The 24,563-nt window shown below is 34.6% G+C and overlaps 1 protein-coding gene across 5 annotated transcripts in view; it reads left to right on the forward strand.

Annotated features, from left to right (window-relative positions):
• The window catches only part of RhoGAP19D (Rho GTPase activating protein at 19D), a 503,360-nt gene that overhangs the window by 379,012 nt on the left and 99,785 nt on the right, over positions 1–24,563 (forward strand). For all 5 annotated transcript variants that reach the window (XM_090412052.1, XM_090412051.1, XM_090412054.1 and 2 more), the window contains 2 exons: positions 10,199–10,379; positions 18,891–19,033. In XM_090412052.1, coding sequence (XP_090268178.1) covers positions 10,199–10,379; positions 18,891–19,033 — 324 coding nt within the window. The remainder of the gene's footprint in view (positions 1–10,198; positions 10,380–18,890; positions 19,034–24,563) is intronic.

A 24,563-nucleotide genomic window follows, 5' to 3' on the forward strand; every position in this document is an offset into this window, starting at 1 on the left:
CTTTATATAAACATTCATGTTTATATATGGATCTATGTAGTAGCTTAGCATTTTGCCATTGGATCCTGTGGTTAGCATTTTCGATTCCATGTTGTGCAAGGCAAATTTGTGAGGTTTGATAAGAAGGATGTGGTCTTCATGTTCAGAGATATGTTTGTTTATAGATCTTCCTGTTTCTTCATAGTAAGACAAGTTACACAAACATGGTACTTTGTATATGCCAGATAGTATCATTGGTGAGAATTTGTCTTTTGGAGGAGATAGCAAGTTGTGAATTTAGTTGATGGGGTTTATAGGTAACAATGAGTTGATATTTTTTCATAATTTTTACCAAATGGCCAGAGATATCTTTAATATATAGTATAGGAGTCCTGTGGACTTTTTCTTGTCTTGGTTGATTTATAGGAGAGTGACTAATTATTTTTTGGATTGTTATTGAATTATATCCATTAATAAGGCTGTTTCTTTAATAATTTCCAATTCAGTTCAAACAAATAAATCTTATATGCTCTGGATACTAAAGATTTTATTATGTCATATTTTTGAGATGGATGTTGAGATGATATGGGTCTATATCAGCTCATGTATTATGGGTATAACATGATGTATTATGAATATAACAACCTGAAAAAGTTGGTTTCCAGTAGATGGAAGTGGAAATGGATTCGTCTTGTTTACACTGAATGTGTATATCAAGAAAGGAAATACCTTTTGATGATTTTTTTCTTTTTTCTAGTGTGAACTTGATACAACACCCATTTTGCACCATGTAGACATCGAATTCAAGGTGTTGATTTTTTGTAGAAATATGTAGAGTTCTGGTTCTATGTGACTCCAAACTGCAAACGCATCATCAACATAGCATAGCCAAATTGTGTAGCCAGAAAAAGTGAAAATTCTATCTTCTTGGTGTTCAAGAAAAATGTTGGCTAAGTTACGTGATAAGGGCGAGCCCATTGCTTTTCCTTCCTCTTGTATATATAGTTTTTATTTTTCCATGTGAAGTAACCTGATGTGATTGCAAATTTGAATAATTCTACTATGTCTGGTGAAATTTTTGGGTTAACAATGCTGTTGTGTTTCTCTTTACTAATATCCCTCACAAAGAGACAGTAGAATTGTTAACCCCAAAATTTCCACCAGACATCGAATACACAGTTTGGTGTTGATACAGACCTCATTTTGCACCCATCAAGTTTATTTGTAATGCATTCTGTCATCATTGGTTTCTAATTATGACAGAATGCATTACAAATAAACTTGATGGGTGCAAAATGAGTAATCATCATGGGGGACTTTAATTACCCAAACATTGTTTGGGTAGTGGTGAAATCTCATTAGAGGAATGAAACCTAATTCATTGTGATGTTGTGAGACCACTTCCTCAAGCAGCATGTGACAGAAGGAATTTAAGGTCAAAGAATGTTTGATCTGATTGTAGTGTCAGAAGGGATTTCGGTAAATGATGTGATTGTTCTGCCTCCAGTTGGTGACAGTGATCATTCAGTATTGACTGTGGAAGTGGCTAAGTTTAGGAATTTTCATTCAGAAAAGGTTGCATGCTAAACCATACAGCAGGGAATTATGAACAGCTGAGAATTATGCTGGGTTCTGCAAAATTGTATTTGTGGTTGGATGGGAAAGATATCAACAGCACATGGGAAGTGTTAAAAAATATTTAAATTATGCAATATCAATATAAGAATAAGATGATGTAGAAAGAATACCATGTGCATAAGGATGATGTTAGTTATTAAAATTATAAGTTACGTTATGTTGTATGAGTTACATTGTATGGAAAGCCAAGTTTGACTATGAAAAGAAACTTGCTCTACAAGGTAAAGAAAATCCAAAAACTCTTCTCATATTTATGACTTTACAATAATAGCCTACTTTCTGATAGTGGCAATGTAACAAGAAAAACCACTTAATGTAGTGGGCAGTATGATGCATTGTCACTTTAAGTAGTATCAATCTATCAACTGTCACACTGCCATGCAGAAGACTAGAAACCATTATCCACCATCCCCTGGAAGAATACAAACCATTACATGGATTTATAAAAATCAAATGGATATTAAACCCAGCATTATTTCAAAGCCAAATATGGAAACTATAAAAGTTTCATATGAAATTTGACCAGAGAGTTTACCGGAATACATTCGCCAGTATTTACAAGTTGCCCTAGGTGGACCTTATAGGAGACATGTCTGCTATGACAGCATCCATATATTGGACAAAAACTGACAAATATTGGACAAAATCTCTGACAAAAACTGGTTTGTTTTTGTCAGAGACCAGGCAGAAACCTTAAGGGAGCAAAAATTCTCAACACTAAGAAACTTGAAACATTGGAGAGGTGTATTTTTCGTAAGTGAACATCACTATGTAACCAGCAATGAAAACCAACCAGTTTGAAACAGCTGTGAAACCAACCAGTGAAACTTTATCAAAATGGGCCAATAGGAGGCGAACATATGGACACTGTCATAGCAGGCTTGTCTCCTATAAGGTCCGGCTAGGGCAACTTGCAAATACCGGCAAGTATATTCCCATAAGCTCTCTGGCCAAATTTCATATGAAACTTTTATAGTTTCCACATTTGACTTTGAAATAAGCTGGATTTAATATCCAGTTGATTTTTATAAACTTTGCATCACCGAAGTGAAGCCTTTTGGCTCTTTATTTAGTAAATATATCACATGGATTTTATTTTTTATTTATTTTATTATAATTATTATTATTTTGTCTTTTTATTGAAGGTGCTTTTGATTATTATTTATTTATTTTTTTTTTTCATACTTTTCCTGAGTGAAGTTTCTTGAAGTGAGTTGCAATATTAGTTTCTATTGTGCTCTTCTTTGTTGTTATGGTATATTTATTTTCCAGGATGTCTTTTTTCTTCATGTTCCATTATGAATTGGAGTTTGTTTTATGGTGAATATTTTGTTACTTTGTGTATTTGCTTTATATTAAGAATTGGTGATGTTTGATATTGGTGTTATATTACATGTTACACTGGTGTCCAAAAGCTAAGACAAACTACATTTTTTCCTATATATGAAAAAAATTGTCACGACTACAGCCAAATGTGGACATAAATTTATTGCCAGCATACTGATAAATTATATTAAAAAATGTGTTATAAATTTTGTACAAATTAAATTGCAATGCATTACAAATTTACAAAGGACATACTTAAGGAATTAACATGCAGTGCTTACAGAAAATTATCCAGAGAGACATTTCAGTATGGAATATGTCGATCCCAAACTGTGATGCAGCTCTTAAATCGTACTATTAGATGATTCAGGAGTTCATGATGCAGACTGGCCCACTCCTCCTTCAGAGCCAGGATAAGGCCTTGTTTGTTTCTGGAGAGGAATTTCAAGCAATACATCTCCCTATTACATTCCAATGTGTTCTATGGAATTAATATCTGGGGAGTATGCTGGCCACTTAATTCAGTTAATATCTTCAGTCTCCAGAAGAAGGGCACGTGTCACACTATTTTGTGTGGGCAGGCAGGCAGGTATGTATTGTTGGATTCTGAATGAGGAGAATTGGAAATTATTAATACTTCATTCAGAGTTCAACATAATCAGCCATTCCCTAAGCCAAATTTGCTCATCAGACTAATAATCTCTTATTAATAGTAGGCTATTCATGTGATTTCTTTTAAGTTATGTTTATCAATATTTATTTGTTCATTTATTGTTCTGAGATGAAGTGCAGTTGTGAAAACTGTGTATTAAATATTACTTATTATTATAAAAACTGTGAAATATGTAATCTTTTTATGTTATTAGTAAAGTGTAATGTATCCAAGTAATTCTTCAAAATAAGACTTGATTGGTTGTTGTGAGAAATTATGTTATTTTTAGCCAGCGCGTGCCTTATCGTGAGTTACTGTACAGTATTCAAGAAGCCAGTTAGAACCAGATTTTGGCGGGAAGGGAGAGTAGGATGTCATGAGTAGTACATGAAAAGAAGGACACAATAAAAAGAGGGAGAAATAACCTGGGGCCGAACGGAGTAGGAAGGACTGGGAACCGCTCTGTATTTTGACTTATCTTTCTTCGAACTCTTATTCTTTTATAAATTCCTATCGCCTCACAGAAGGATACCATTGGATGAAAGAATAATAAGAATGAGTAAGAAATGTTGAAAGTTAGACAATTACGAGCAAGAAGATAAATTCTCCCGAGTTAACTAATCAGTTACTGAAACCCAGGATTCTATAATATTTGTGTGTTCTCAAAGTGAAAGTATTCAAGACCCAAGGAGAGTTTCTAGGATTCTCCATAATGAGAAAGCTATGCTGTCTATATCGGTAAGGATATCTTTTCTGTGCCTCGTGTGAAGTAGCAAAGCTTGTTTCTGGAGAACGTGATATAGTTCATATCGCTGAAATTAACAGTTCAAGATTGAATGTGTGATACAGTGAAACATTTCCTCATAAACAAAATATATGAAGTATCTCTGGATTAATAGTTCAAGATTGAATGTGTGATATAAAGAAGCCTGTTACGAGAGAATGCAATGTAAATTTAAGACTGAATTTTCTGAGAACTATTGTGTTACATTGATAAACTTTAAGGTTGCTGAATGAATGTCTGATGACTTGTGCTTTGTGATTGTTCTGAACAGTTAAACTGAATCAGTATTTGAAGTACATTGAACAATAGCTTTGTTTAGAGTGAAATTGTATTTGGAATCTTGGATAATAAGAAGAATAGAATTTATATGCATAAATTCCAATCATAGATTATTTACTCAGCTGAGTAAATTACTAATGTCTTAATGAGAACTTATTCATTCTTAAATTGTATTATTCCTACTAGAAATTCTTGTTTTAATGTAAATTTATGTGTTAAAGCATTAAATATTTTTTTTTTTTTTTTGAGTTGAATCTTGTGTTTGCCTGATTTCTTTCATTGCACCGCTCATTAAAGTAGTTCGAATCTTAGCGGGAATCCTATATATATATATATATATATATATATATATAGTAAGGAGAATTTTGGCTTGAATTAAGTTGATAACAATATTGTGCTAGCTGATGGTTGATTTCATAACGTTGCTTATGCAAATTACATAGAGTGGTGCAGTTAAAAATAAATTTTCTCTGTGTTCGAATGTGGAGTCGGTCAACAGCTAGAATATGCATTGGAGTAGAACGTAGGATCCAGCAGTAGGTTAGTGTTTTTTCTGAGATGGTAGATGTGGTGGGTAAGTGTGCTTTTTGAAGTAATGGACAGTGTTTCTGAGGCAGGGGCATGATGGAGTAGGTGGGTGGATATACATTAGCTCCCAACAACTGCTGACCTTGTATCTTTGGTTCTTGCTGCCATGATTCTGGTATTAGTTTTTCATGCTTTTGATCGGTGTTTGTTTGTTTGTGTTAGGGTGGTAATTTGTTTGTATCCATGACTTTAAATGGTCAGGTTAGATATTGAAAGCCTATAGACCTCAGGGAGTTAACCTGCCAATTTACAGTCAGTCAAATGAACAAATCACCACCCTAACAGAAAAATATACTCAGAATGAGATACATAATTAAAAGCACAAGTGTATGGGGTTCCAGGCTGATTAGTACAATTTAATATGTTTCTGCTACACAATCTACACTGCATAGTTAAATGTGAAAAAGCACCAGTGGCAGTACTCTCAGTGGTTATAATGATCCAAGAGCTGAAAATATCAGCTCCTGGACCATTATACAGGTATCTCTTGCTTAACGCGGTTTTGCTTAACACAGGATTTGATTAATGCAGTGAAATTAATTGTGACAGTCCCTTTATGTACGTGACAAGAGTTTTTAATTAACACACCTTTAAATTTACCATGCAAGAATGTGTAAGCCTCGAGGAGTGTTTCCTGGCTGAGAGAAAGAAAGTCGTGAGCAGGATGACATCATTCCTATTTCTTAATCTGAAAATTAGGGTGAAGTTCATTCTAATTTTTCGGATTTGTGAATAACACAAATCAGTGATGATGAACAAGGGTTAACCATAAACTGTGAACAACAATAATCTCTGTGCCCAAGCTCTGGACTCTATTTCTAGGCTTCTCTATTGTCAAAGGATGATTGTTCCAGGGAGGGGGGTATAATCTGGCACGAATTTAATGTATCGTAATGCTAGCCACCTAAATGGGATTTGAAAATTTTTGAGATATTAGTCAGGGTTTTTTTATATCTGTAAAATTAATCTGATCTTTTTATCATAATAAATGAATTTTATAAAAAAAAAAAAAAAAAGACTTTCCTAATCTCTATTCATTCGGCGAATCTTCTGAGAAGATGGAAATGTATTCACAAATCAAGGAACATTTTTCATCCCGATTATCTGCAGATTAAAAATCTCGCAAAACCAACAAATCGCTCAGAAAAACATGGCATCATATCCTCAGTTCTTTTAAAAAATTTCAAAGGATTATGGGTCTCGTTGCTCATGTCTTCTAGCTGCATGAGAACTGTGTGGAAAAACCTTTTGCCAAAATGTACTAAGGACTTAGGTGGTTTTCAAAATCCTGTGAACAATGTGATTGAAGAAATCGTTGCAATTGGTGAGGACCTTGGTTTGATGGTGTTGATGCTGAAGATGTTAAAGAATTATTGGATTCAAATTCAAAAAATTTCAGTGAAAACGATCTTCTTGAAATTGAACAACAACGCGTGTATGAAGACACTGAACAAATGGAATGTGAAGATGAGGTTCCAAAGGAGGTAACAATCAAAAACTTAGATGGAATATTTCACAGGTTAGATATGGATCCAGATGTTAATCGAAGAATGCTTGTTTGCCGAGATCTAGAGAGTCATTTTGCTTGTTATCATAGAATATATGCTAATAAGAAAAAACTAAAAAAAATGCAGTAACTAATGTAGGTACAAGCATTTATTAAACATTTATTTGCATTCATTTTTTATCTTTCCTAAAAGAGTACCATATAATCGAATTATTAATACAGTAATCAATCATGGACGAATTGTAATTTTTACATTGATTACTATATTTGATTAATGCGATTTTGATAAACACGGTAACATTGAAGGATTAATTAATCGCATTAATCAAGTGATTCCTGTAATCATTTATTCCAAATAGTGGTAGATGAAAACACAGGTAGTTCTGGAGAAGGACTGCACGTGTATGACTGGTCTGCAATATTTTATGGATTTTTGAAGATGCATTGCTTAAACAGCAGAATTTCAACACTCAAAGCCACAAACCTCTATGCTTCTTTGATAGCTGAAGAAATTCCTTTTAACTTCTTGGTATCAGTTGGACCAAAAAAAAAAAATTGTACAGATGTATTATATAATTGTCTCTCTGTAATGTCTGTAATATTTACTGTCTGAAGATAATAATTTTAAGTACTATGGCTTAAGAAGAAAGGTAAATGGCCCAATTTTCCAGCCTTCTAAGATTCCAATGTTTTTGCATGTAAGTTCTAAAAATGGTAATATGGGATAGGTGGAGATGAGAATTATAACTGCAAGAGCTGTTCTCTCTTATAGGTTAGTCCAAAGGGAATGTCTCTGAGATCTCACTTTACAAAAACTTTAAATTTTTTTCCCAGCACTGGTAGTTAATCCACTGATTTTGCTGAAGTTACCAAAATACTTAAAGAGATATATGAGGAATACAGGTCAATTTTCTTATCAATTAGGAACAGCTCAACTTCCTTTCGGAGTTCGCATAACCTCTTGAACTTTACCTGGGACAGCCAACAAACTTCCGAATGGAAAAGAAAGACGATTTTGATGATCAGAGACCATTTCATTGCTTTTAACAGTCTTGTATTTAAATCATTGTTTTGTGTATAATTAATACTTTTAACCGATTGAGACAGGACTTCATTAAGCTCAGGTGCCATTTTTTGGAGGTCAGGCTTTGCCTATGAATGTAGCAATGCATTGACAATAAATTATTGCCCACCGTATCCTTAATTTTGGTGACTAAACCTGAATTTGTACCTGTAAGACAGGCAGTGCCGTCAGTAGAAACTACGTCGCAATTTTTCTCATTTGAGGCCTCTCTCTTCATTGAAACTATTTAAAACTTTGAAAATTTCACTGCTGGTAGGGTGCATAGGTAATTCAAAAACACTTAAAATGTCTTCCTTCATGTCACTTTCATCATGTTCAATACATCGTACATGTGTAAGTAAATTGCTGTTGTTCTGAATATCTGTATAATCATCCAGTTGTAATGCAAACAATATCGATTTTTTTAATTTTTTTTTTTTCAATGAGTTTGCGTTTCTGTATCTTCTGCCATATCAGATATCCGCTTTTCTACTCTATCATTTGACAATGGGATGCTTAATGAGTTCTTTGCCAAAGGAATATACAGTTTTTTACATTTAGCTATCTGTTATGATTTAAACAGGATGCTGTCAGAAGTGAAGTGTCAGTGGTTGAAGCTTGGGAAATAATTTTCTTTTCTATTTTAAGTGCATCTCTTTTATGCATAAAGAATTCAGTGGGTTTGTTGACTAGATTGGAATATTTTGTGTTGAGATGTCAGATAAGTCGCCGATGGCTTCGTAGCTTCATTTCCCAGAACAGTAGCACAAATGACACACTGAGGTCATGGCCATTGGTCAGTGTAAGAGCATTGTATGAAACCAAATTTTAAATAGCTGTCCAAGTACTTATGAGTGAATGCAGACTTTTTCTTCTGTGTGCTGGTAGTTTTCCTCTCCTTTTGTACATCCTGGAGATCATTCTGTAAGCTTGAGGTGGATTAATTGCCATTTGTTGCATCATAAATGCCTTCAATAAGAGATTTCTTAACATCAAAATTAAACAAAGTCCCTTGTCTCTTATTCATTTGTCTCTTATTGTTGTGTTTCTGTATCTTCTGCCATATCAGATATCCACTTTTCTACTCTATCATTCGACAATGGAATGTCTTTCATTGTCGCAATAGCCGCAGACTGGCCTAATACTTCATTACAAGCAGTAATCAAAGATGACTTAATGAGTTCTTTGCCAATGGAATGCGGTTTTTTTACATTTAAATACATAAAAACTGCAATATGAACTCGCGAAGAAACAGTATTCAGAATTATTAGATTTGAGAACCAGATATAGACTGCCTAGATCATCAATTTCAGTGGAAAATAATTCGTTGTATTTCCTTGCTGTTTGGTCACTGACATTGAGTAGAAATCCCAATTTCCACTCAATCCAAAGCCTTGATGGAACAGAGAGTGCCGAGCAGCCAACAAAGATCAAGATAGAGCATGGGATATATTTTGCAGATATCCTACCATAACAGACTTAATAGCATTTAAATGTACTAGGACCAAAGCACAGTACATGAGACTACAGAGTCAAAAACAATCCTGGATTAAATTTACATCATTAATTAATCACAACCACTGCAAAAACTGTATGGGATAAAATCCAGAAGATGTAAGGTATATAAAGAACACACCATTTGTCTACCATGGAACATATGAATGTATTGTTGCTGATTCCAAAGCTATTGCAGGCTCTGTGGGAGAAAACTTTGCCAGGATGTCAGCAACAGTTTCCTATCCTCTTCTGATTTTTTAATTTTGAAAGAACAAGAGAAAAAACACTGGTTAAACTTTTGTACCAAGGGAATTTATCCATACAATCTGCCATTTATTAAGGAAGAACTAAAAAGAGCACTTCTTTTCTCTCACCCTAGCACAGTTTGTCCTGATGACATCCATTATGAGATGCTTAACAGCTCCCATAATTTCTGTGGATCTCCTCTTACTATACATTTACAATTGTCATTGCTATCTCAAATCCAGGCAAGGATTGAATCCAGGCCAACAACTATCATCCATTGTTCTCACTAGCTGTATCTTTGTAAGGTCTTGGGGGAAAAAAAGGGTAAACATAAGGCTGTTCTGGTACTTAGAAAGCAACAACCTCTTTCCAACACACAATGGGGGGGGGGGATTTCCTAAATACCGATCCCCTGGACCATTCGGTCCATTTAAAGACATCTATACATTGTATGTATAGGCAGTTTTACATTATTCCTCTTGAAAACACTAATTTGAAAATCATCATCTGGTTGTATAGTCACCAAATCAGGTTTCAACAGCTTTAAATGCTTTGTGTAACTTTGATGTTCTAAACTGAAAATTTATTACTTCATAGAAGAGAAGTTCATTTGTTATCTTCACTATAATATAATTTCAGGTGTGGATGAGTCGCATATCTGTTTTGGAAAAGGCTGCTGCATATGAACAGCAACTGCAGACTAACAAAGGAAGGCTTTCGCCTCTTCCTCTTCACAGAACAGGGAAGAAATTAGTGTTTCGCCATCGATCACCATCTGGCAGTTCACCCGCTACAAAAACTCGACGAGCATCACATGGAGGTAATTTTGAATATAATATTGTAGTACTGTACCTAAAAATAAAATGTAAAAGAAGCATATCCAGTCACTTATTTATCTTAATTTTGTAGATGTGTAATGTAAATGAAAAATCTAGTCACCAGAAGATTTGTTCACAAAAATAACATCAGATTTTAGGAGGTATGGAATGATGAACACTCCAGTTAATTAGTTGAAAAAGATTTAATAATTAAACAAGTTAACAATATTGAAAGAGTCCATTGCAAACATTGCTCATTCAAGTTCTATTTAGGATGATCATAATACTTTAAACAAAAAACTAACAAAAGTAATTTTTAATTGCTGTGGGATTGAAGCCATTTCATACATTAAGGTTATTTCAAACATTTTTAAATAGATACTTAGCAAACGCCCTTTACATTAATCTTCAGATCTATAAAAATTTCTGTTCTTTTAAGCCATTGGAGGGTCATTGTAAATGTAATGCAAATGCAGCTTTCCATGCTAGACAAATAAGGTCTGCAGTACTCTAATTAGACTTGTTGACCCAGAAGATAAATCTGATTTCCATACTACAGAGAGAGGGAGAATTTTATGTTAAAGGCTTCATGGAGTGAAACAGTACTTGAGAAAGGATTAAAAATATTATTTACTTCTTTCAGTATTTTGTCTTAGTCACTGAGACAATGTTACACACACACAAAACTAAGTCAAACACTAGAAAGACTAGTCCTAGCTAGGTGGGGCACCTGTGTAATAACATGAGTTTTCTTCTATTATTATCTTTATTATTTATTTATAGTATTTTTGTCGATGCTGCGCCTTTGTAATACTAATTGCTTTCTCTATTTAACCTTCAGATGCGCATTTTGTAATGTTATGATTTTTCTTTATTTTATCCTCTCTATTTTGTTGTATAATATTTCCTTCTTTATCCTTGGCCTCTATAATTTTTTTGTTAAACTTTAACCCTATCTTTCTCCTTTCATATGCTCAGTTAATCTTATTTCCCTTTCTCTACTTTCAGTATTCTTTCCTTATGCTGGAGAACATTAGAATTTTATTTGATTATTACTAGCTGTGCCACTAAAGTTCTCCAAATGGCATAAGAAATTAATTATGCTTCCAGCAAAGTTTCTCCTCTATAATTATATACTGTTGTGGCTAACTCTTAACTCAAAATTCGTACAAAATTCCAATCTATCCCGCTCACAGGGTCGGTTTATTTTGAGAACAGTGCAGTTGCGAAAAAGATCAGATGGCACTCCTTTTAATTATAACAAACATGTTTATTTATACTAAAACATTAATACATGGTATGCACTAAAAGGATGCTACTTTCCTTTTCCTCTTCTAAGCTAAGCACAAAAAAACATCATATAGGACAAATTCTCAGGCATGCAACAAATACTAATGATGTAAATTATTAAACAATTAAATTAGATAACTATTAACTCTCAGCCCATTTACAGTTTAGAATTTCCATGCTTTGATTAATTATAATCTCCAATTCCAACCTTCACATAAAATATAACACTCTTTAAGCAAACTACTTCTCATAACATTATATCTCTTAATTCAATAATCTTGTCAGTTCTTCTGAACCATTTCTTTACAATACAACGTAAGTTAAATTTCTCATTAATGTCTTACAATTACTTTAAAAACAGATTCTCCCTATGTGAACAAGTATTCAATCTAATGTATATAGTAGTTCTGTGAATTCAGTCTTTCTAAACAGTCCTTCACATCACTAAAAGAAAAAGAAGTTTTTTCAACAAAATTCAACTCACATGACTCCTCCTCCATAGGCACAATGCACTAAGTCGTATTTTCTTTATTGACTTATTCTGGATCCCCCCTCTATGCTAGGGCTTGATCTATCACTTTAGACGTTTCATGGATGCTGTGTTCTCCTCTGAAATTTCTCGCGGGGCTGGAGCATGATCTTCCAGTGTTGTTGGCACTCGGGTGTAAGGTCTGACGGTCAAGGCTTTGTCATCCTGGTCCGCTATACGTAAGGTTTCGCCTCCGGTTACCCTCCACGACCTCATCCAGGATCTGGCATAGTCCATGGATCGACTCCCTCCTTTTCTCCTGGCATCAGCTCTGCCGATGCTCGATAGTCGATGCTCCTAGTCCATTCTATGATCCTTTTATTGGCTTCTTGTGGGACCGTGCATGAAGGTTTTAGACCCCAGATATTCCCCTGCAAACTTTTGAATTAAGGTCTGAGATCCCTGTAACTTTCACATGCAAACTCTTATCCTTCTAGAAAATGCAGACTTCCAGATCTCCCTGAAGTGTACATTTAATCCCTTTTATAGCGTAGTGTAACAGCTTCTGATGTATACTGCCCTCTTTTGCTATTGACCTTGAAGGCGGTATCGGACTGCTTTGGTTACAGTAGGTTTCTTTTTCACCCAATACTAAGTGATAACATCAAATACATTTCCGAATTCTAAAGCATTGTCCTTGAACTTCTATTTTAAGATATTTGTTTACTCTATTCTAGCATGTTTAATTCCTCTGGGTCTCTATAGATGGACTTTTGGTATTTACTTACATAGAAAAATTCTACCATATTTCTGATTTCTAGGGCATTTTCCCTTGAACTACATATTCATATATCTTCTATTTACACAGTATCATGCTAATTTTTCTGAGCTAATTTATATGGGCTGTTAGTATTATTTACATAAAAATTTTACAAGTTTGTAAAAATTTGCAAAATTTGCAAAATTTACCTTTTGTTAATTTTGGATGTGACTCCTGTAAAAGGTCGATGCAATAAAACTTTGGAAAAATTATGACGCTGCATTGAAATTTTACACCTGTTGGTGGTGAACCTTTTTATGTGCACATACCAAAAGTTTACAAATTGAGTTGCTGATATGCTGGACAGTTTTTAATAGGGGAAAATATTATTATTACTTAAATAATATGAAATATATTTCATATTTATCATAAACTTAAATATATGAAAATATTATTATTATCGATTAATAATAATAATATTATTGTTATTACTCGACACATCCATTAACGAGTCCAAAGACTCATTGAGGGAGGGTACCTACTCTACATCTACTATCATCATCTACACCAACGGCATCTACTGCCCACCAACACCACCACTAGTATTTTCATAGACAGTCGCAAACACCCATGCCCATGGTGGGATTCGAACCCACAGCCTTTTCATCGGAGAGAAAATACACTAACCACTTGGCCAACCAGGCCATATTTCTTAACAAATAGTGCAATTAGAGACAGCTGGAATAAAAAACTGCACTAACTAATGAATCACGCACATGTCCCCCTCTCACAGAAACTATGCTGTATAAACTCGAGCAACACCATATGTTGCACCGAATCACAGTATCTAACTAAAAACTATTGTCCAGTTTTTCAATTACATGAAATAAGTGTTTGTTTTATTGCATTTGAAATTCTCAGTGTCATTATGACAGATCACAAAGAATAACTATAAATAAAATTCTACCATGAATTGAAATATGCCATATAATGAGTGTGTGAGTTCGCCTGCCAGCTCAAACACAAACGAGCAGCAATAAAATTCAACCAAGGGTTGAAACTTTGTGTGAGTTGAGCCTGCCGGTAATGAGAAGTTCCTTCGGAATGATAAATGACACCCCGTTGTGAATGTGTTAAAACTAAGATATATATATATATAGTGAATGCTGTTATGACAGTTTCAGTTGTTGTGGAATTCGGTTGAAGAGAATTAGCATTTCAACTCAACAGTTGTCGGTTGCCTTTGTCTTTGGATCCCGTGATTTTTTGTTAATATCGCACCAATCATATGCACATCTTCATAGCTGCTCTCTCGTGTCAAACAAAATTTAACTTGTTGTAATAATTTTAAAAAAAGATGAATAATTTATAAGTGTATAAAAGGATATCATCTGTAAATCGTTGACATGCTAGCAAAATTCTCGGATGTGCCACCTCTAGCATGCATGCCGTAGGTTCGCCATCTAGAATGTAACCTGGGATCCTGAAGTATTAGGGTTTCTCTTATTTTGGAATGTTGCATACAATCATATTTATTTAAATTAGACTGATTTAAACTGAGAGCAGTTACAGATTCCAAAAATAGTCTTTCTTTTCTAAATTTAGTGTGATGGAGCATGGTGGTCTTTTTTCCGTCGATTCTATGAGCTGTATCTAAAGCATGATCTACAAGGCCTGATTGACTATAGTCATAGCTATAGATGTATGTTTTGTGTTTTCCACGTGAATGTTGACTGATCTTCCTGTCTGTCCATGGTAAGCCAACAGGAACAGGGACTTTATATATTCCAGGTACAGAGATGGGGGAGCTGATCTTTAGTAGTATATATAAGGGTAGTGAGCTTTCAGTGGGGCTTGAAAATTGTGCAGAGATTGTATTTTTTTAAGACTCTGGCTATTTTTTCTGAAGTGCTTTAGACATAGGGGATGATGATAGTATTACTAAAATCTTTCTGAAGGGAAGGTCAAGGATTGGGGGAAGGAATTGATTATTTATTTGACACTGTAGGAACTGTTTGCATTAGATAAGGTGTGGTGTATATGATTAAGTTCTGCTGTAAGAGAGGACTCATTGGAACAAAGGTTATATTCTCTATTGGTTAGTGTTCTAATTACCATATTGTTGAGAGGGGAGTAATGGGAAAGTTTGTGAATAAGTACCTGTGTGGGTGGACTCCCTGTATACTGAAAAGGACAGGGTACTGTTGGGCAGGCATGTTACCAAGGAGTCTAGAAAGGCTAAACTGTTATTATTATTATTACATGACACCTCCAGGGAGTCTAAAGACTCATCGAGGGAGGGCACCTACTCTACAGCTCTGTCTCCACCAACTACAACGAACCGCAATTACACCAACTGCATCTACCACCACCACTAGTATTTTCACTGAAAATCACAAACTTCCATGCCCACAGTGGGATTCAAACCTGCAGCCTTTTGGCTGGAGAGTAGATACGCTACTCACTCGGCCAACCAGGCCAACAGAGTTTATTAGTTTCTATTTGTACTCTCTGATGATGTCTCAGTGACTGAGACAAAATATTGGGAGAATTAAATAATATTTTTAAAACCTTCTCAGTGCTGTTTCACTCCATTAAGCCTCAAACATGAGTTTCTCCCAGCACTTAACACACACACACACAGAGAGAGAGAGAGAGAGAAAGAGTGAGAATTTTACTGTATATTTAGTAATCTTTGTTCACGGCTGTTTTCTTCAAAACAAACTCACAAACATCAAACTTTCAGTGTATAGTTACAAGACTTCATGGAGAAGATAGTTTAAGCCTAAACATGAGCATCTAAGTAGATGCTCATATAGTGTATACATACCCTGCAGCAAAAAGCAACAAAACCTGCAATAAAATATGCAATACAATATCATTCTGCATGTGATTGTCACAGACATGTCTACCTCAGCAATCCTGCTAACTTTTGTTAGGAATATACTATTGTTTCTTTTGAATTGTTCTATCATGTTATGTTTATCATAATCTGTAGGAATCTGAGATATAATTTGTTATATTCTGTTGCATAGACTTTTTGCAACTATTTCTTCTGGTATAAAACTATGTTTTTATTTCAACTAGTTTCCTGAAATACTTGGTTTCACTTCATCAGGTAATAACAGTTAACATTTTTAGTGAAAAATATTTGAAATGTTTGAACATTTCAAATATTTTCAAATGAAAATAAACTGGTGATACAAGTGTATCATGATAGATTAAGGAAGACCAAACTTATGTTAATGTTAAATCATCCCTTGTTTTTTTACACTATGGAGAATGCTTCATCATTTCAGCCAATTTTCTGAATGCTCTTGAATAAAAATGGTAATCAATGTGGAGAATTTCAGTTTGTTTCCATTCTACTTTTTTTTTTTTTTTTTTTTTGTTCTGTTGTATGTGCTGCCAGCCCTTTTTTGTGTTCTATCTTTCATCCTTTCTTAATCTGTCATGACACACTCACACTTGTATCTATAAGTACCATGAGGGTGGTCTGAAAAGTTCTTGGCCTCGACCATAGATGGCAACACTATTGGCAAGAAAATTTTTTTCCAAGTTGGAACATCTATCATAAGCATCTATGTGAAATTGCAAGTCATTCTATCAAATAGTTTGTTTTATACAACTATCTACAGCAAAAGTGTTGTTTTTATCCTTTGAAATGGATAAAATTGAGTATCTTGTGGTTATAAAATTCTTTGTAAAAGAAGGTTTAACGCCAAAAGAAATTCATTTGAAGTTCATTAAAGTTTATGGGCACTCTTCTCCTTCATTTTTGACAATTAAGAAATGGGCTGTCGAGTTTAAACGTGACATTATCAGCCTTGAAGATGATTCACGTGAAGGCCATCCAAAAAGTGTAACACCACCAGAAATCATTCATCAAGTGCATGATATGGTATTCGATGACCAATGAGAAAGTGTGTGAAATTGCTGAGACTATATGCATTTCAAAAGAAAATGAGGATATATTTTGCATGAAGAATTGCAAATAAAAAAGCTTTGCGCAAGATGGGTGTTGCACTTGCTCACAGCAGATCAAAAATGCACATGCATGAAAATCTCTGAACAGTGCTTGGAGTGTTTTAATAAGAATAAAACTGATTTTGTGTGTCGATTTATTACTATGGATGAGACTTGGATTCACCATTACACACCAGAATCCAAACAGCAGTCAAAACAGTGGACTGAAGCTGGTTGTTCAGCGCCAAAGAAGACAGAGTCGGTTCCATCAGCAGGAAAGATCATGGCATCGGTGTTTTGGGATGCTAAAGGCATCTTGTTTATTAATTATCTCTAAAAGGGTAAAACAATAACTGGGGAATATTATTCCCATCTTTTAACCAGACAAGACAAAAACATTCGTGAGAAAAGACCTGGTTTGCAGAAGAAAAAAAATCATCTTTCATCAGGACAATGCACCTGCTCACAAAGGCGTTTTGGCAATGGGAAAATTAAGGGATCTGCACTATGAATTGTTGGAACATTTCATAGTGCAGCTATGAAATGTTCCAACTCACCTGTCAAATGTATGATTTGACAGGTGAGATAGAATTTACAGAATTTGCACTAACATAGATAAAAGAAATCAAGAGCTCGATTTCCTCAGTACCATTCTGTCAAAGAATGGTACAGTAGTTTATTGGTCAACGAAATTCTACATCAACCTTCCAGACAGTCGGATGAACATAAAACACAAGATTTCACAGGAATGGTGAGTCTCCCTCATGTACTATCAGTCACAGATAAGATATCATGGCTACTACAACAACAGAGTATAAAGGTTGTCCTTTTACCTCCTCAGCAAGAATTCTAATCTCTTAAACCTCCCAATCCACCATTTCAAAAACTGGTGTCTACAATTTCAACTCTGTCTGTAGGTTGTGCTACATTGGACAGACAGGCAAGTTGGGAGAGACACACATCAACAATATGAAGAATGAAAGAAAAACAAATCCGAACAGGCAATGCTTACAACTGAAATGTTCTACATAGATTTTTTTTCGATTTTTAGAAAAAATTATAGATTTTTTTAAGAATATTCAAGGAGTAGTTGAAATGATAAAACACCCTCAACAGTGTAACAAGAAACAATGGATGATATTATATGAAATCTTGTCTCATTAAACATGATATGGATGCTTTTGAGAGTAATTCACAGAAATTGACTTACCAGCAAAATACCTTCACATATTTACTTTCCATTGTTATTCCTGTTTTCAAATATTTCATAGCAAATGTTACCTGTATATAATCTGATTTTTATTTTAATTTTTAATTTATTCATTAATTTCACCTGTTGGTGTTAATGAAACACATGAATTTCACAAAAACAGTTGAGTAATAAACTATTTCAAATTCCAGTTGTTTTATATAGTAAGAATACTGGCGGCACAACTGTATTATGTCCTCACTCCACAGAAGCTTGCATAATGAAATTAAATCATGCGCTTTTATAATGAAATAAATTTGTTTGTTTTATAATGGAGACATGACAAATCTACAAAATTCAGAGATTCCTTTACCATCTCATAAGATTAGGTAGATTTTACTTAATAATTGTTCGCTTTGTAATTCGTATACCAAATAATCATTAATTTATTTTTTTAATTAAAAAAATCACAGTTTGTAACTGATGAAAAATTTTATTAATTGTATTGTTTTAATCTATGATTTCTGCTTATCATCTAAGGGTAAGCACAAGCTACCACTTTTTTTACTTCTCACCTGTCTACTTCAATCCTGAAAAAAGCTGCTGCGTAATTTTATTTTTGTTGAAAACACATAAACATTTTTTTTTCTAATTCCACTCTACAATTATCGTATTCCTACTTAGTTTTACTGCATGTCATCTAACTTGAATACTGAATAAATTACTTGAATAAAGTAGAGTATGCAGGTCTTGATTGTACTGAGCTGTTTTAGTAATTTATCCCTTCCATTTCTTTGAGAGTACATTCCAAGAAATTATATTGATTATGCTGGTTATAGATGAACTGGCCTTGCCTAAACTGTGGAGGGACCGAATGGTGCAAGGATGGAAAAAAGTACATGGATCATCATCTTCAGCCCATCCTAAAGGAGCGACAATTGGTGTAAGATTAGAAGACTGTCCTGCTTCCTCAGAGAATGAGGTAAATTAAAAATATGAATGCTGTTAAAACAGTTAAAGTTTATAGTGAAGTTTGCATAGTATTTTTTCCCCCTGTGTGTGTGTGTGTGTGTGTGTGTGTGTGTGCGCGCGCGCATGCACGCAAAAGTAGAGAAATATATATGGGAGAAGGTTAGATAATCTGGAAACCACGAGCCATGACTAGACATGGCTTGTGGTTTCTCATTTCCAATAAAAAATTTCTTAAATTTTTTTTCTCTCTCTGGATTATAAAGGATGTTTCTGTTTCCTTTACTTCATTTAATTTTTAAAAATCTAATTTTGTGAGGATTTTGAATCAATTTTTAATTTGAATTTCAAGTAATTAAAGGAAATAGATAACAATTCACAAAAATAATGAATCTCTGCTTGATAATATGCTGTTACATGTCAAACATGAAATGCGACCATGTTAAATCAAGTCCAAAGAGCTGTGGTATAGTTTAAGTGAGATTAATATAGCCATTTGAGAAATATATATTTTGGGATATTCTCCTTCCTCTGTATATAACAATAATATTGAAAATGTCATTTTCATCTTTGAATGTTAGTTTAAAAGGTGTCACTCCTTATACATAATATTCAGGACTTTTCTTTTATTACTGTTTATCTTTAAGCTATATGAAAATAATTTTCAGAAATCTAAACAAATTATTACAGAAAAAAAATGAATTAAGGAACAGGATTTAATTATACTGCTTTCTGAAATTTTGCAATGACAAATTCTACTTTAATGAGATTATCCATGAACTGCGTGGAAATAATACTGATTAACGAAATGAAATTTTATGAACAAATGATCCATGTAGAAAGCATAATACTGTATTTACTCAAATATAACTTGCACTTTTTTCCCTAAAATTAACATTAAAAAATTGTGGTGCAATATATGGGGATTTTTGGAAACTAAAGTTTTTCAGGAAAAAACTAAATTGATGTTTATAATTTATAATGAGTGCATTTAAATTTTAATTATCAACGTTATTTATGCAATCGGCCGCTCACCTTCATCAAACGATATATTTGAATCTTTTAGAGACAATGCTTCTATGATTAAATTAAATAATTAATTTAATCATAGAAGTCATGTCACACGCTCTTAAAATCCAGTTGCACAACAGTTTTAATGATGGTGTCTTAATCTTAATTCATCCCCAAAGCATTCCAAGATTGAGTAGAAGTCAATGCTCTTACTTTCGCATTTCCTCTACTGTTTGCTTCCATCTCTATGCATATGATTGGTGTGGTATTAACACAAGATAGTGCAACTCAGTGAAAAAGGCAAGCCAACAATTGTTGAGTTGAAAACTTGATTCTCATCAACCGAATTCCAAAATATCTGAAACTTTTTTATTTCTCATCATCATCATCATCATAACACTAATTATGGGTATAGAACATATTGGTCTGTTCCGGTCTCATTATCCATCCAATATCCTTTTTTGAGGTCTACCCTGTCTTCTCTTTCCAGTTGGCTTATATTTTAGTATTTGTTTAGGATGTCGGGTATTGGCCATTCAGTTTACATGTTCTATTCAGTTTTGTTTATAATTGTTTAGTTTTTCTTCTATTGATTTTGTTTTTAGTTCTTTTAAAATGTCTTCATTCCTTTTTTGATCTAATAATGTGTATTTTGCAGTTTTTCTCATAAATCTCATTTCACTTGTTTTTATTCTTTGTTTATCTTGTTTGTTTATTGCCCAAATTTCACTACCATATAATAATATGGGCACTGCTAAAGTATTGTATATTTTCAAGCGTGTTTCTTTTTGTACTATATTTGGGTTGAGTGTTCTATTTATCAGGCCCTATAATCTGTAAAAATTTTGAAGTGTTTAATTTTGTCTTTTTCTCCTTCATATGATAATTGAAAGTATTTATCTGTTCTATTATTTTATTATTAATAACTATTTTGCTTCTAACTGGAGTTTATCCACAAAATGCTTGTTTTAATTTTATCTATAGAAATTTTCATTCCAAACCATTCTACTATTATGTTTAAATTATATATTGCTCTTTGTAAATTATCTTCCTTATCTGATATTATTACCTCATCATCTGGAAATAATAGTGTATTTATTTTGTTATTCTGGGAAATTTCTATACTTAGATTGTTTAAGGTGTTCCACTGTATTAATATTTCATTAATGTGAATGTTAAAAAGTGTTGGAGACAGAGGGCATCCCTGTCTTACTCCTTGGTTTATAGATTGTTTTTCAGACAACTTTTCATTTATTTTTATTTCATTATCTTTGTATATATTCAATATTGCATGTAGTAAAATAATAGGTATATTTATTCTTTGTAATGTATCAAACAGTATTATTCTTAAATAATTATTATTATTATTAAACAAGACCTCATGGAGTCAAAGACTTATCTAGGAGGTCCTTTTATCTCACACACATCTCATCATACTGTGTCTTAAACACATTCAAACTCCTTGAAGACACCATACTCTCAGGCAAGGCATTCCAATCACTCACAACTCTGCACAAAAAAAACCTGCCTCTCACTCCCCTACTCACACCCTCTTTATACAGTTTCCAGGTATGACCTCTGGTTCTCCCCTGATCTCCCACTATTCTCTGTAGAACTTCTCCACCATTGATCCTATAACAACTCCCTTACCAACTTGTAGGTCTCTATCATATCTCCCTCTTCCTTCCCCTATAGTCTGCAAATTACATCTTTTCAATCTTTCCTCATACTCGACATTCCAGAGGTCAGAAACTACCTTAGTCAGTTGCCTTTGGACCCTTTCCAACATCTCTTCATCCTTCTGAAAACCAGGTGACCAAATCTGGGCACAATAGCCCATGTGTGGTCTAATCAAAGCCTTATACAATGGAACAAGAATCTCCCTACTTCTACACGTCAGTGTCCTTCACATCATTCCCAGAAGTCTTTGTGTTGTCTTCACAATTTTGGCGATGTGTCCCCTAAATTTTAGATCCTTATCCACTATCACCCCCAGATCTCTTATTTTCTCTACTTTCAACAATATATTCTCACCAAGCATAAATTCTGCATCCCATCTTTGTTTTCCAAATTTTAAAACCTTACATTTTGCAACATTGAACTCACATCCCCATTTGCTTGCCAATCACTCAATTTATTCAAGTCTTCTTGCAAGGTCACAACATCTTCACTACTCTTTATGGGTCCCAACTTTGCATCATCTGCAAACAACTGAAAATCTCCATCCAAATCTTCGCCAATATCATTAATATACAAGTTAAATAGTAATGGCCCTAAAACAGACCCCTGAGGCACTCCACTAGTGACTTTCCTTTTCCTGGATATTGCATCCCCATACACAACTTGTTGATACCAATCAGATAGCCAGTCTCCAATCCAATGCACTAATCTAATATCCAACCTCATCTGCTCTAGTTTGACTATCAACTTATCATGAGGTACTCTATCAAAAGCTTTTGTGAAATACAAGTATATTACTGTGTATCCTTTTCCTCTGTCTAAAGAAGCAGACTTTATTGTAATAAGTAAGTGGATTACTAAAACATGACCTCCCTTTAGCAAATCCATGCTGTCCATCAAAGATTATACCATTGTTGTCAACCCAACTCTGGATCCTAGTTCACACAAGCTTCTCCAACAACTTAACCACAACACCTGACATACAGATAGGCCTATAGTTTGATGCCTGAGTTCGATCACCTCCTTTATGAAGTGGCACAATCTTGCCCTCCTTCCATTCTTTAGGAACTTGACCAAGTGCAAGACTCGCATTAAAAAAATATGTCAAGGCAGGTGTCAACTCTCTGGCACATTCCTTCAGAATACGCAGTGATATATTATCAAGTCCCACAGCCTTATTTACATCTAGTTTACTCAACTCTCCAAACACCTCTTGCTCACTTACAGTCAGTCTCTCCTCCCCATCATCAACTGCTCTTAATCTCTCCATGAAGTCACATTCACAAGATTGAAAGATCTTTATGAACTGCTCATTAAGTATCTCCACCACACATTCTGCAACAGCTGTCTTCATACCATTTCCTCCAATCAATGTCATCCTTCCATAATCATTCTTTCTTTTGCTGGCTACATATTGAAAGAACTCCCTAGGATTCTTTTTGGCTTCATTAGCTAACTGCTGTTCATATCTCTCTTTAGCTACTCTCACCAACCAAGTCACCCTCCTTGCCTGGTCTTTGGTAGACCTCATGAAATTGGTTACTTCCACTTCTCTTATGCTGCCTCCACAGTGCCCTTTTTCTCTGTATTGCATGCTTAATCTCTTTATTCATCCATCTCACACCCACCTTATTTAACCTTCTCACCCATGGTATACATTTAGACATTGCATCTACTAAATAGTTTTTGAAAATCCCCCAAGCTGCATTGATCTCTTTTCCAGCTAACTCCTCATTCCATGCTACACCTGCAAGCTCTCTCCTGAGCTATTCATAATCACTTCCCCCTTGTAATTCCACATATACCCTTTTTTCACAGGGGTCCTTGCACTGCTGGCAATCACCCAGGTAATCTCCTCATGGTCACTTTCACCAATTGGTGGATGATTTGACACCTCATTGATAATTACATCCTCCAATGAGATGACCAAATCCAAGACCCTTAATCCTCGTGTGCCCTCTGTTACATACTGTCTGAGGTAGTTATCCCTCAAAAACTCAAGAAACTCATTTTCTTTACTTCCAGTTGCTATCTCTTCATTCCAGTCTATATTGCCATAATTAAAATCACCCATAATGATCACCCTTTTCTTATTTGCTTGGCTTATTTGACTATACATTTCACTATCTCCACCATCCACATTACCAGGTCTATAACAACATCCCACCAAGTATTTGATTCTATTCACCTCTATCTCACACCATACTGCCTCAAAACCACTGGCCCTATTTCCCTCTTGCATCTCTACCTTGTATGGACATAACTCTTTCTCTATCATCAGTAGCACTCCCCCTCCCTTTTTTACCCCTTCTATCCTCACGAAACACATCATACCTTTCCATCTCTATTCCTGGCAGGATGTTGTCCTCATCTAACCATGTCTCACTTATTCCGACAATCTCTGGGTGCACAGATGCAATTAGTGCAACCATTTCATCCGCCTTGTTTCTTATACTTCTTGCATTGGTATACAAACACAACAACTCATTTCTGGATCTAGCTAGTTCCACTGATACCACTCACTCGATGTGATCTCTCCATGCTGGACCGGGGCCATTTCCCTTTATGCTTCTTCATTTTTGAACCCTTTGCAATTCCATCTAGGTTTCCTCTTGATCCCTTGTCATCCCATTACTTTCCTGCCTACACATGCTCTCACCTCCTCTTGGAGCATCCACCTTTCTCACGCTGTGTACCCTTGTCCACCCTGAGCCTCCCCGTTTCCCTGCTCCTTTTGCACACCCATTCTCTCATTTTCTGTACTCATACCACTCACTTCCCCATTCATTTCCACTTCTTCAATCTCTCCTGTCTTACTCTCCTGCTCTTCCACATCACTCCCCTCTTGATCT

Source organism: Typopeltis vanoorti, chromosome 22 (genome assembly GCF_054136105.1).
Source record: "Typopeltis vanoorti isolate ZY-2024b chromosome 22, IOZ_Tvanoo_1.0, whole genome shotgun sequence".
In the NCBI taxonomy this organism is placed as follows: domain Eukaryota; kingdom Metazoa; phylum Arthropoda; class Arachnida; order Uropygi; family Thelyphonidae; genus Typopeltis; species Typopeltis vanoorti.